This window comes from Temnothorax nylanderi, unplaced genomic scaffold (assembly GCF_030848795.1).
Source record: "Temnothorax nylanderi isolate EJ_2023f unplaced genomic scaffold, tnyl_v1.0 TNYL_tig0052_pilon, whole genome shotgun sequence".
Taxonomy (NCBI): Eukaryota; Metazoa; Arthropoda; class Insecta; order Hymenoptera; family Formicidae; genus Temnothorax; species Temnothorax nylanderi.
The window spans coordinates 600228-615519 of NW_027249114.1; the positions used below are offsets into that span (position 1 = coordinate 600228).

General features: G+C 37.5%; 1 protein-coding gene across 2 annotated transcripts in view; it reads right to left on the reverse strand.

The window, feature by feature from the left end:
* Positions 1-15292, reverse strand: part of LOC139772658 (adhesion G protein-coupled receptor E3) — a 72258-nt gene extending 56966 nt beyond the window's left edge. The window contains exons 1-3 of one of the 2 annotated variants that reach the window (XM_071706512.1): positions 15097-15292; positions 14073-14461; positions 9327-9524 (exon numbers count right to left, since the gene is read on the reverse strand). In XM_071706512.1, the coding sequence (XP_071562613.1) occupies positions 9327-9505 (179 nt within the window). In that variant the 5' untranslated portion in view covers positions 9506-9524; positions 14073-14461; positions 15097-15292. Of the gene's footprint in view, positions 1-9326; positions 9525-14072; positions 14462-14929 lie in introns of both variants that reach the window. The other variant, XM_071706511.1, reaches the window with a different exon arrangement.

Here is a 15292-nt window from a genome sequence, read left to right on the forward strand (position 1 = left end):
ATGATATCGTCGGCTATTATATCTTTAGCGAAGTCGAATTGACTCGATCGAGTCATAGAAGAACGTTGAATAATTTAACATCTTATACATATGTTAAATAATGTTCATTCTTATTTTATTCTTTTGCTTATGTTCGCGAAATGTTCGCGGTCGAATTCAAATGTACAATATTACATGAAAGTTTAACATACAGGCACAGAATTTAATAATAAAATAAAATTTAGCATGTAAGGCAAAAAAAGTTTAAATAGTTTTCAGAATTAGTGATATATTAAAAGATTATAAGATAAAATAAAATTAAAAAACGTTGAAAATATGTAAAATAAAAAATATAAATAATTGCAATCGTAATGCAATTATCATAATTTGCTAAGTTTTTTTATTTTATTCTGATTCGCGTAAGTTCTTCCAGAAGAAATCTAATCAAAGAGGGATGGCTCTCTCTCTCTCTCTCTCTCTCTCTCTCTCTCTCTCTCTCTCTCTCTCTCTCTCTCTCTCTCTCTCTCTCTCTCTCTCTCTCTCTCTCTCTCTCTCTCTCTCTCTCTCTCTCTCTCTCTCTCTCTCTCTCTCTCTCTCTCTCTCTCTCTCTCTCTCTGCAAGTATAAACAGTTAAAATGCTTCGTAAATAATTAATCCCCGCGGATTAACCGCTGCGGATGCGGGACTTTACTTCAAGATGCAAACGAGAAAGTGGATAAACATGTTTCTAGCTCGACCAGCTGCACGAGCGTTGATATGAACTACTTCCTCCTCGAAACGAACCTCGGAGACGGCGTGTTATTCATTTATTCATGAAGCGCATAAATGGCCGATCGAAACGTTACAGCCGGTTTAGTCTTTTTCAGTCGCATGGGATTTAGTCGTGCAATAAAGTGACATATGGTCCATACGTCATTACCGTAATTAATTACAGCAAATGGAAATCCTATATTCCGCGTGTTATTATTACTATATTAATATTTAATCGAATCGTGATTGAATAGCTCTAAGAAGGATAAATTTATAACCGTTAATATTTGTCACTAAGAAAAAAACCTCAAAGATACAAGGCTCTCTAAATAACAAAGAGTAACAATACAATGTAGAAAGTAACTGTAGAATAGAGACACTCGTATCTATTACATCAAATATAATTAAATTTAGTTTTGATTTCAAAAGTGTTGTAGAGGTGCAAGATTTTAATTTCCTTGAGTTTTGTATTTTAATTTTACTTTGGACAATATTATATTATATAGGTATATCTTTATTATTAAAATTATTATACGTAATATTCGTCTGTCACTTATTTACATCGTGAACATTAAATGTAATTAATCGGCAACGTGTGTGCCGAATGCATACATATTTGCAGCATATATTGTGCAAAACAGAACGCAATTCGGCCGCGTCATCACAAGCGCGCTCATCAAAATAATTTTCATGCCCCCGTGGCATTTAATTAAATGGCCGATGGGATTGACATGTACGTCGCGTTTAAATAAATGATTATACGGACTTCGAGCATAATGAACCAACACTCGGTACTTGGCAGGGTATGCATTACGGATTGGGATTACAGTGTCCCTCGCGCATTTTAACTTGGCTAATTAGGATAAAGGTAGAGCAATTATTATCAATCAAATTTCAAAATACTGAATTCAGTAAACGATACAAGAATTTAAATGAGAAACGAATGAACGATATAAAGTTTTTGTGCCTTAATTTCAATTTAAAGAATAAGTTTCATTTATTACAGCTCGGGAAGGCATGTCTGCAAACGTTTTAAGCCCAACTGAGGCTTTTGCGAAAGACAAAATAAGAACTCGAATCGTCTGGTAGATTACAAATATAGGAATTCGCGATTTGCGCGATTCGCCAATTCTTGAGTCCGAAATATTCCGTCGTGAACAGAACCGCAGTCGGCGTTTGTGGTTGAACTTTGCCGACAAACCGAATCGGGTCGTCTACATCACCCTGATGAGGATAACGAGAGCCGCCGCCGCCGCCACCGCCTTCCGAAGTTGCGAAACTGCGAGGAGGCGGGCTCGATTAAAGCGCGGCTTCGTCTGACGTTTAACTCACTAGCAATCAGCACTCGAATTAATTCCAACACGCGACGACAGACAGAAAATTGATTATTCGAAGGGTATCTTTTACTTAGACGTTTGCTTAATTGATAAGTGGTAAAAACCGAAAAAAGAAACCGCGCTGGAGAAGTATGAAAATTTTATATATAAGTATGCTACATGATAAGAAGTGCAATTTAATAAAAATTAAATAATCCGTAAAGAAGATCCAATTTTGGTTGATAAATCTTTGGATGTTCTGATAATTTAGCAAGTTTTCTCTTTTTTGACAATATTTAATACCGAATAAATTGCTTTATTTAGAAAATATATAACATTTTGATAACAATTCATAGGAAAAATAATTAGAACAGTGTATAATGTACGTAATGCACATGCAATCAATTCTACGATAACCTGTGTAAACATCTTCTGCTTCATGCGCGGATATCGATTTGATTCGGGGCACAAACTGGCTGGACCGATCAATCTCTGCGGATTTAAACGGAGATCGTGATCATAAATCCAAAAAGTTAGGCTAGTCCCGACCATATCGTCGCCGCAATTGCAACTCGCTAAAGTTCCGGAATAACGCAATCGGAGTTCGCGAGTTTAAGCGGTCTCGCCGAAGCGGCTTCGAAGCGATTAACCGACCAGGTGTCGGCGCACCGGAACGACCTGCGGCAATATCATGAAAGCAGTGTAACTTGTATCGTCGCGACAAGACGATTAAGCTGGCCCATTAATCCTTTCGATAAATATCCCGAGTAATGTTTGAGAAACGCTATTAAAGATAAAAAGAAAAGTAACAAGCGAGGATTTGCATACGCGAAAACGAGCAAAGTGTTTTAAAAACGTCAAGAAGATTATTTAAAAACCTATTTTGTAAAAAAATATATCACACTTGTACTCTCATTACACGCCTGATAATTATTATCCCAGGGAATTAGTATCCCAAAAAGTTGCAAGTAAAAAAATCGATACCAGTCTTACACGCTATTACACGACGATAACGCGACGGGACGCGAGTCGAGCGGTGCAAGTTGCATAATGTATCTCCGCCATCCGTTCCCCCGACGCGACGCGACGCGACGCGGCAAACTACCGTAGATGTACATCCCTAATTACGCGGAGATTAAACTCAAATTACGTAATCTAACAATACGCGGCAACTCGATAACCCGTTTATCGGGATGAGCGCGTTAAGGAAGCGCGCTTCGAATTATCCCGGGATACATTCGGGGGAAGAAATTACCCTCTTGGGGCTCCCACGGAAGCGTACCCCCGTATCGTTATACGATATGTTAATTATTTTAACCCAGATATATGGAAGACCATATATATACATACACATATATATATATATATATATACAAAATATCTTCCGTGTGCCATAGTGTTGCTCTATCATAGATTGCTCTACAGCATAAGTATATGGAGTGAATTTTGCATGATAATAATAATAAGATGAAGAAGAGAAGTAATAAAACGAAGAGATAGAGATAGAGAAGATTGTTAAATTATTTATCGGATTTTGCTGAATAAATTTATTCGAAGCGCTGGAAGTAATATTAGAATCAAGCTATAAAGAGTAAGTTCTAACGGAAAACAAAGAAAGGAGGAAAAGGGAGAATGCTTGAGAAGCTTTATGGTCCAGATAAGCAATTTGCAACAACCTAGTTTTTAATAGTGGAATATCGAGCTATTATATTCTCTGGTAAACAATATTTATAAAATTAAAATATATGTTAAATTTAGCAAAGGTATTTTTACCAAATCAATTTTTTTATGCGTTTTATATTTACGTCATTTCGAATGCATCATCACTTTGTACTATGAAAGATAATATAAAAAACTGGTGGTAATATAATAAAATGCCAATAATAATGTGAGATTTAAAATCGCGATTTGTCAGACGTATGTAACAGTATTTCAAATTAATCTCCTTTGTATGGCGAATTCTCTCGTGCGAACGAGCTCGTCATCGGCACACGTCGCGCGTATATCAGCCGGATATTCCCTCGCTATTCCGTTAGTCAAGGGACAGTCCATTAACAAAGATGAATTTCGCCGGTGCGGGGTGAAATCTATCGGGTGTAACGATAGACGGCTTAACGATATTGCCCCGGCGATAGATTGTCACAGCGATTTTAACGTCGTTAAGGGTAACGTGAAAACGAAGTTAAACGCTCCACCCTCCCACCCTGCCCTCCACTCTCATCTCCGTTCACGGCCTGCGTTCTCTCGTTCCGGTTCGATGCGATGCGGCGCAAGATGCGCTTAATTGCAGTCGCCCACCTCGCCGGAACATGAAACCCCGCTTAACATAATTTCCGTACTATGTAACACAATACCGCTCGACTTTCCGAGTACGAACATTTAATTAACCGTTGGTGTCTAATAGGGGACCTATGATAAAGCAGCGTGGGCACGCTTAATGGCGTAATTATGCGATTATGATGGAGTCAATTAACGATCGAACTATGCTTTGATATGGAGCTTTGAATCTTCAGAAATAGAATTCAATTCTATTTTTAGCAAATGCCTATCTATTTTTTTTACATTTGTGTTAAATTTACATTTATTTCAAAGCAAATAACTGCAGATAAAATCTTTAATTCAATTCAAATAACAATAATTAATATTTCGATACAGAAATAAGTACAATTTTCTGAATGTACATATAATGCAAATTTTGTTACTGAAAACTCTTATAGTCTTACCACTACTTTAAATAAACGACAAAAGATATTAGCCAGATACCTGCGTCGCAAAGTGATCAATTAGGTAACAATTAATGTCGTGCAACGTCGTTAATCGAGCAGTTAACGTATTGACTGCGATCTCCGTTTTTCAGCGAAAATGAACGCCTGTAAAACGAATTTGCACATCCCGCGAGAATATCGGTTGATTATCGGAAATTGTAACGAATCGTGCGGAATAATGCGGCGCGCTGGGCGACGGTATGAATTATCAGGCTCCTCGTTTGGAAATTTGGCGGATAATCGTGAGAGGGATTGCCGAATTGTGGCTCGAATTCGCGTGACGCATGAATAATGGACTTGAAATTGCACGCCGAGCCTGCAATAGCGGCATTAATAACATAACAAAGATATCTTCAACGGAGATATCATATGTTCTTCTGGAATGTATTTCAACCGGTACTTTCCTTATCATCTGCGTGTATATATTCACGAATGTTGCGTATTAAAATAAAGCCAGCAAATTGGATGATATTTAATTACCGCATGTGCTCAAATTCAATCATGCATATAATTCTTTTCAATTGGTAGCTTGATATAGTAAAGTGAGGAGCTTCTTTATCTATATTTTAAAATAAAAGTAAATGTATTAATTAAATCTTAACTTTATATTAACGCACGCTATCACGATTAGGTTCACGTTTTAATCTTGATTAATTTTAGATAATAAGATTATGCCTCAATATATTAGATTTTGGTGCTTTTAGTCGAAAATTTCGTACTTGCCCTACCGCATTAAAGTAACATTGGCGAGTCTCCCTAAAGGGGCAAATGTCCACTTATAATAGAATTTTGTCCCATTAAATTGCTCGCGAAATTGAACTGCGTATCTTGATTTCTTCCTTTCTACGTGTTAACGAATTAGACGTCTATTATTATCATTCTATTCTAATATAATTTACATAGGTAAAAACTGGATGTGCGTGATGTTTCTTTAAATTAAAAGTTTTTACACGGCATTGTGCGGCGAGCTTAATCTAGCTATTAACACGCGCTCGAAATGGAAGCATTAAATTTGTAATCATCGTAATGTATGGGTAGCTTACTCGATGTACATCGTAATCTCGTTTTCCACAATAGCGTCCGGTAAAAAGCCCATATTTAAAGGACTCGCGCGTGTGTGGGTATGTATATTCGCACGAACCCGCCCAGTCACGTAACAGAATAACGGAAATTAAAATACTCCTCATATGGAAGTCGTCGTGGAATATTGCATTTCAGATATTACAGTATAATATTACGGTATTCAGTTTTATTCAGTTCTCAAGTATTCTCTCGACACTCGAATTCTAACATCCGTGATCGAAATTATAAATGCGATTATTTTCTATCGTTCGTTATTCGCTATTTAATCTTCAGGTCGAATAATCATTTAGTTTTGTATTTATGAATAATAATTTAATATTACATAAATAGTTTCTAAAACATTTTTTCAATTTAAAAAGTACGAAAAACGAAATAGCCCATTTTTTCATCTCCTCTCTAAGAGGTTTCCTTTTTATAAAAGATTAACAATTTAAATTTTAATTTTAATTATCGAGTCTTTATATCGTTCGTATAATCCGGTTATACTGTAAAATGAAACTAAATTTTGGAAAGAAAATTATGCAAAACAGAATCGTTTTATAATAGAGGTCAATTCCAGAAGCCCTGTCAGACACCCCCAATCGCTAAATGAAATAAACGAGTGGTATCAATGAGCGTTGTGATACTCAATAGGCGTTGAATATCATCGATCACTGATTAAATACACAGGCCCTCAAAAAAAGAAAATTTGAATTTAGTCATGACCGCAAGTAACAAGGTCGAGTATTCCGTTTATACTATATCCAGTTTATTGTTAGAGAAATAAAAATAAGTAAAAAAAGGTGTTGAAAAATACTACGGTTTATCTTTTCGCGTAATATAACGATGCATTGCCCGAGAATCGCATTTTTCAAAAAAAAAAGATATTGAAATGCATATAAGAATAATTATATAAGATAATATAATCAAAATACGTGATGTGCAGGAAGCGCGCCCCTTTCTCGACAACAAAGAAAGATAAATAAATGAAATAACTGTAAAGTAGTAATAAAGTAAAAAGAATAGTAAAAATAGATAATAAATAAAGAAATGAAAATAGTAATACGTACCGTCGTAATGAAAAGCTAACAGTTCGTTCGTGATATTGAAATATCGTTGAATATATGTAATCTGAATAAACGAACGTGACTGTCGACATTGAGCGATTTTCCTCTCTTTCTTCGGAAAATACGGAGAAAAAGCGGGATAAGAACGGGAATACGTACGGAAAATCAAATAGGGAGAGAAAGAGAAGGCGGTTTTATTGCAGAGGGCAGACACGAAGATTATTTGACCGGCTTATCCCGCCAACTAACGGCTTTCCTGCCCAGCTTTTACTATTTTTCCTCTAAGAAAATATAATATTTTCAGCGCGAAATTATTCCTGCCTCGAATCTAGTGAGCCACAGAAACAGTAGTGAAACTGGTATTTGCGGAAGAAGGAGAGAAGACAAGAGAAACTTCATTAGTGAAAAATAAATAGTAAAATCGCGGTTACGATGCTTTCCTTTATTATATGGACAATGAAAAAAAGCAAGTGCTTAAAAATTAACTTGCAAAATTGCTTTATGATATTAGTAAAGTTAAAATAATAAATTAATTTGATTAAAAGTAATAATAAATATTTAATTAATTAAATAATTAATTTAATAAATTAATTAAATATTTTTAACTAGTAAAACTAACATAGTAATAACGCCTGCAAAATATCGTTAAACATAAAATAGTAATAATTTATGAAAAATGTGAACTCGTCTCGCTTAGAAATATCGGCACTCAGCAAGCTCATAGCAAGGAAACTGCGTTATAAGTTCAAAATCCTGGTAGAAAAGCGTATGGAGACCTGTTGAACTCGACGAGACTCGGTAAAAAATTCGAAAATTCTCGGACATATAACTTTTGCTTATCGTACCTTCGCTAATTTACTACCTTAAGAAAAGCGAGAGTTATATGTATAGGTGTGAGTGAAGATATCGAAAGAGAAGTGTGGATATTGTGCCGATATTACGGATATTTTCTGATATCGGTGACTATCTCCATTATACTAAGAAATTTTCGTCGATCTTCATGATCGAAATCTCTCGGAAGCGAAATATGGGAAGGATTTACATTGAGTAGGAGAATGGGATAAGGATAAAACATCGAAGAACGGCACGTTTTATCGACGCCATTTACGACGATAGCTTTTGTCCAACTTTCTCTACCGTATCGAAGATCGGTCAGTTTCTCCTCAATCGATCGAATCGTGATGCGCGAAGGGAAACGTCGTGGTTGCGCTTTCCCATTTCCCGGCAATTTCCGGAATAAGACATGATCAATCGTGAAACTTTCTCTCTCTCTCTCTCTCTCTCCCTCTTCCTTACCGATTTTCCTCCGTGTGTCCATCCAGCATTCACGTTTCTTCGTCAACGGTTTAATTCATGTTTGAAGGTGAAGGTCGGAATGACAAAAAGGAACGCGAGCTATCGATTTTTCGATTATCGGCAGGATAAAAATTCTAAAGCACGCTGGCCATATAAATACGATATTGAGAAATTAGATCGCAGGAAAAATGCAGGAAAAAGAATTCCCTTCGAAGGACGAGAACGAGGTCATGGGAAGGAGGCCGAAGTGCTCGTAAAGTCGTTTAGTATTCCGGCGGTATCGTCTTTCAACGTAAAGGTACACCGATTAGCTCTGTGACGAACGAATTGGCGATCCATAAGAACCGCGAGTGAAATCGCCGACGTGCCGAAAATAGGAGGATATAGAGAAAACGTGACTGGCGTATTGTGGGAATTTTCTGACCGATTTCTCAGATAAATTGCTGCACATTTTTAGGGAATGTAACACGCGGAATGGCAATTCGCAAGATAGAAAACGTGCAATTAACAGACAATCATTAAATTTTTTAATTCTTTTCATTTTTATAATATCGTTAACCATTTTGCCTCTAGTAAAATTCACAGAGAAGAAAACCGGATACGATATCATTATTTTTATCCCGTTACAAACTAATCCGATTAAATTCTTTGTCGAGTGATCTAGGATACAAATGGAACAATGTAAAATAACAAACAATTAATCTGGGACGTAGCGGGAATAAAAAAAATTCAGGACGTGAAGATTAATTAATTGACGAATTTCATTAAGTTCTTCCTTCTTTACTGATAATAATAATTAGACAAGAGAATAGTCTCTCGCGCGATAATTGTATCTCGAGAGATAGAAAGTATAAAGATGGAATTTTCTAATTATTCTAATATTATGGATATTATAAATGATTATCATATTTTATGCTATTCTATTTTAACAATTCTAATATTCTTGCATTCTGTCATCATATTTTATTGTACAATTATTGACATATTCTTTAGCGTTAGCGACGCGTTCTTTCGACTCTTTCGTATCCGATAGAAAATTCCATAATATCGAATATTAAATGGCTACTTTGTCTGCCTGAAGTTGAACTTACCTATATGTGATGAACGCAAACACCAGGGCCACCAGGGACAGACTTCCTCCGAGGACGACGATGAGGCTAAGCACACCGTCCTGGTCGAAGGAACTTGCGATTCCCGTGGAAACGCCATTAGCTATTCCGCCGCCGGGCTGCGGAAAACCGTGAATCGCGCCGGTGTATAACGTCTCCATGTCGACGTTATGCCAACATCTGCAATAGAGTAAATCCAATTATTAGACCCGAATACAAATGAAAAGCAAACATAAAGGCAGAAAAGAAAGGACAATTCATATACGTAAGGGAACGAGCGTGGGGACACTCGCGCTTTTGAATTTTTAATTACCGCATGTTTAATTAAGGGAAGAGAAAGATAATGGAAGATAGAAAGTGAGGTTTAATTAACTGAAATTAAATTTATGCCCGCGGCAGCGCAAATATTTTCGCCATTTACCCGGCTCCGATTAAACTAAGGGAAGAACAAATTAATAAACGTTTACGATAGCTTCGGCCTCCGTCGCCGCAAATTTTAATTAGCAGCGGAGACCATTAACTCTCGCGGGCGTGGATTTTGACAACTCGAAACGCTGGGGATATCAGGGATTACCGCACTCGAGAAAACAGCCTTGCGTAATATTTATTCGGACCGCTGCTCGCGTTACTGTTATGTGTCTGGACGATATCAGAATACGGTCCTGAGAGTATAAACTTTGGTCTAGCGTTACTAGAACGAAAACACTTTATATCGTATATCATATATAATTTTATAATTTCATTTTCTTGTCATAAGAATAAAGTACAAAGTTACTAGATGTATAATAGGCCAGTCATATTATACAAATTTAGGGGGTTAACCTCCCAATTTTGCGAAGCAAAATAAATCCCACTTATAGCACCTCAAATCAAAGCGATTCATGGTGGTTGCAACCTGGGAAGATTAATTGGAAGGTTCGATGTCTAATATGACTGGCCTATAAGATTACTTCTATTACATCTAAATATAAAGAATAATACTAGAAGCATTTATTTGACTGTAACGTAATTATATCTCTCTACAAATCTTTCCAACAGTTACAACAAATTTAAGTAAACGAAACGATAGAAAGCGCGAGGTGCTTTCTTGATGAAATAATAACAATCATTCCGACGCGCGTGTTTTAAGCTTACATCATTTCCAACTCATAAATTTCAATCAACGCGGTAAAATCAATTATCTCCGAGTTGTATTGCTTGTCTCATTTCCACGTGTAACGATTTCCCCACAAATTATTTACCCAAGCCGTGCAAACCACGATCTTAACTCATCCGAGTCGACCTCCAGCAACCGTCGGCGTCGGACTTGTTTCAATTCGTTCTACTGGCGCACGTCGACACACGACAACGCATATCGTCTTTACCAATATCATCGTCAAACCGAATAAAGTTCGTTTTTAAATATATACATATATTGTATATTTTATTTTAAAATAATGTAAATAATGTAATAAGACGATGCGTTTAACGATGTAGATACTAAATGTTTCTGTTTTTCACGCGTATGTATACATTTGTCAAGCACTTATTTATCCAAACAAAATTGGATTTCATTATTTTCGACGTGCTGAATTCAATGTGTATGATTTTATAATTTATGCGAACGCGAACTTTATTCTGGGAAACATGGACGTGCCGCAAAATCGTATACAAGATATACTCAACGGCAATGTTGGCCGATTAAATATCATTAACTCGTTAATTGTGAGCATAACATTTACATTGTCAACTTCGGGCAACAATGTACGGGCAAAAGTTTTCCACGTAGCAGCAAATCGATCAGTCTTTCTCATGAACTCTGGCTAGCAAATGAGAATTTTAAATTGATAATAATACGCCGTGCACTAATTTTGAACTTGTTAGCTCAACCATCAAGTTTTAATTAAATCAACCGTTTTAAAATCTTCGATCAATAATCCAAACTTTGCGGGAACATGAATGCAAATGTTCTTTTAAGTATTTCTCATACTTGTTCCTTATTCAACCATTATCCAGATCCATTGTAAATGTTTCTTTTTCTCATAAGTTGCATGTACTATTAGCGAATTGATAATACCATTCCAAATTTATTATTAAATAAATATTGATGCTAATACTGCCACAATTTATTTATTTAATTAATGTAATTAAAATTAATTAATATAAATCTTTAACATAAAATCGACACATTTACGAATATAATATTATTTGTTAAAGTAATTATGTTGTTTTAACAAAAATGTCTGCAAATTTCTTTGTTTGTTATTTTTGCTAAAGTCACATTCCATGCTTTAAACTTTCCACTTTATCCGCTAATTAGGCGAAGAGCGAGAAACTTTGCATGTAACATGACTTTCCTTTCTTCATGACAATACTCTTCACGCAATAACGTTTCATCATCTATCTTGAGACCTCTCACGACGTCTTCCCCTGGGAAGCTGTATAACGTTAATGGTGAAACGTTAACGGGCTTCCGAGCCTTTATCCGACATTCATGAAGTAAAAGCGCGCGAAAGTCGTGCTTCCCTCGTTTGTGCGAAATTTATTTTTGCACATAGTCGCCCGTATATCTAATTAATATTTGCACAATATTTTCCTACACGAAAACTTTTCTCTTCTTCCTTGTCGTGTACCAATAATCCCTTATAATATAATATAAATTATATATGCAGACTGTCCCAAAAGTCATTATTCCACCTCAAAAACAATAAAAATTTCTTTACAAATATTTAGAGTTTATTGATTCTCATCATTTTTTCTAATTTTCATATTTTAATTATTAATATCTATTAAATTAATTCCTATAATTTAAGGATAAATTTCTGAAAATACAGATTATATGAATTGTATGAGTAAGTTAATCTAAAATTGAAGTTTTTTTTATCTATTCTTAAAATTTTATGAAAATGTTGCAAATCGATATCGAAATAAAAATAGCGTAATTAATACCAATAAATTTCTGTATTTTCTCAAGTCGCGAAAATTGAAGTTGATTAAATTCCATTATTAAAGGGAGGAAAATTTGTACTTATTTTGTATGTAACTTTTTGCAACATTTATCCACCGTAAAGTGGTATCACGAAATTGGTGTACTAAAGCCGAATGAAATATAACGTTTCGAACCATTAAATGTCTGATGCAATGACAAACGCGATCTACGAGCGATCGATTGCAAGTGCGACATGTCGCGTTAACTGTACCAATCAGCACCAGTTGGCAACTGGTGCAACTGCGTAATAATGTTTAACGGTATTCGATGATAGTTCCGCGTATCGATTCGTCACGTGCCGGTTATCAATCGTACACCCGAAACGCATACTGAAAATACGTGGCAATATATCGAGCAACTATTCTCAAGCCCCGGGGCCCAATTCCGTACACGCTTAACGACAGTCGTCGGTGTCGTTAACAGCGTCGGCGCAGCTTTTATACGATATGAAAAACCTGCTCAACGACGCTCATCGAACCGATAGTTGTCGGCAAGCGTGCACAAAATATGGGCCCTGTGCTCGACGAATGTTCGACGCAAGTTAATATCCATGCGCCGTTTTATTTGGTTTCCGAGCTTTACTATCCTCGAAACTTTCCGCGGCATTTTTGGACCATTCGCCGTGTGTCTGTAGAGAGCGAATCGCGGCACGATGGATTGACGATTTATCGGACTGCATAATTCGGCCTTACAACGAACTGACATGACGGTCTTTTACCCCTTTCATGTCCAGTCAGATGTATACGTTTCAACATATTTAAAAAATCATTTTTCCAGTAAATATTGAGGTCAAATAAAGCCCGAGCATTTTTTAAAGAAAATTTCTCACCGGAAAATATTCTGATAAATACTGTTACAAGATATCACGAGTTATTTGCGTAAAATTTTACAATTCAAATTTATGAAAATCTTTTTCACAGGATATGTCTGTCGTTAAAATATTATTTCGAAGCGAATTAATGGTAATCAATATAAAAATATATTGCCTTCTAACCTTTGTATTTTAAATACGTTAAGTGCCGATTAACGATTGATATTGCAACATTTCAAATAAAAATTTTACGTTTAATAAGAGACAACGAATATTAATTTTCCATAATATCCATTTCATTTTGCTCGCTCTATCGACGATGCACACAAGCGCCTAAAGCCTAAATTGATTACAATTTATATATTTATACTTACATGGTACACATACGTGTGTCTATCAATGAGTGCGTTATCGTCGTTTTTTTACACACATCTCATTTTTATATTCTTTTTTACGACGTATAGCGCAGTCAATCGATCGACGTCTAACGCGTCAAATAGAGACTAAAAACAATGTTTTTCCCCAGCTGAGATGAGAGTTAAGACTTACCTCACGCTTTTAACCAATATTATTTCGAAGCAAATAGAAATATATTGACTTTTGTACTTTAAATACATAAAATGCCAATTGACACTGCAACATTTCAAGCAAAAATTTTACATTTAACGAGAGACAGCGAATATTACTTTGCATAAACATCCATGTTTATTTTGCTCGCTGTTATTGGCGCCGCAACTGCCTAAATTGATTACAATTTATATATTCGTATATACTTACACACATACTTGTCTACGAATGAGTGCGTTATTGTCGTTTTCTTTATACACATCTCATCTTAATTTATTCACGACGTAGCGCAGTCAATCGTCAATCGGCGTCAAATTCAACGCGTCAAACAGAAACTAAAATTCTAATGTTTTTCTTAACTGGAGAGTTAAAAAGACCTTACCTCGCGCTCTTGACAAGGACACCGTCGAACGACAAGATGGCAGGATCGACGGATCAACGGACGGACGCGGCTACGTCGCTCATGTTTCGCGGCAGACGATGATCCATGTGACGAGCCACGTGTAAGCGCGAAACGGCCCGGTCGCTTCGCGTGCCCCGACGGGACCGGCGGCACCGGCCGGCACGTCGAACAAAGGGGGACGCTCGCCCTTATCGCTCCGCGACCGCGGCACGATCGAGGACGCCCCGCCGCGCGTCCGAATTCATATAACTGCGTCTGTTACGCGCCTCATGCAGGTTTCCAGGCTCGCCGAGTTCCTTACTTCTTTCGCCGTGGAGCTCCGTCACCGGTGGAGAACCGTCGCGGGTGACGGCGGTCACGTAACGTGTCTGCAAAGATTTTACACAACGATATAAAAAAGTTGATAAAGCAAGCGACCCGCTTAACGGATTACTCCATCAAATATGGCGTCGATCGATAATTCGCGAGAACTGAAATTCGAATCGAATCGTATATCGTATCGCGGTGTCTCGAAGTCCGAAAGGCGGGAGGGGGGGAGTTACTTTCGCCGAATTCAAACTACGATACCGCGCGCGACGTGCCGATCTCAGCCGGCAAAAATGGCGGTTGCGAATTCAACGGAATCTACACCGAATAATGTCCGGTGGGCCTCGTTGCGACGAGATTTTCGCGCGACTCTCGCTCGCGACGAGATCGAATGCCCCCGGCCGATAGAAGTAAATTCACATCGATGCATGCGATTTAGCGTTGAACGCGACCGCATCTGACAACAATACGTCTAATATACTCGACTCGAGTGTCGCGTTCAAATCGAAAAAATGCGATGAGATTTTTACCTCTCGATATCGTCCTCGCAAGCGCGACCGTCAAGATTCCACGCGAGATTCCGACTCCCGTTTTCGTTTACCGGTCACTCGTCACCGCTTGTCAACATTGCTCTTCTCGAATCGCGCCTAGCGGTGAAGCGTCCACGAAGCGCGGCGTCGACCGACGGCTAACTCACCTTGTCGTCAGCGGGCGATCGCGATCGCGCCGATCGCGGGCGAAATAAAAACCGGATTAATTCACGAGCCGATCGGTCATATTCCCTCGATAGATCGCGGACGGGCGAGGAGCCGGAACGGGAAGACGGAAAGCGAATGCGAACGCGACGGACCGCGGATCACGACTGCGAGGAACTCGTTCGCGCTCCGCGAACG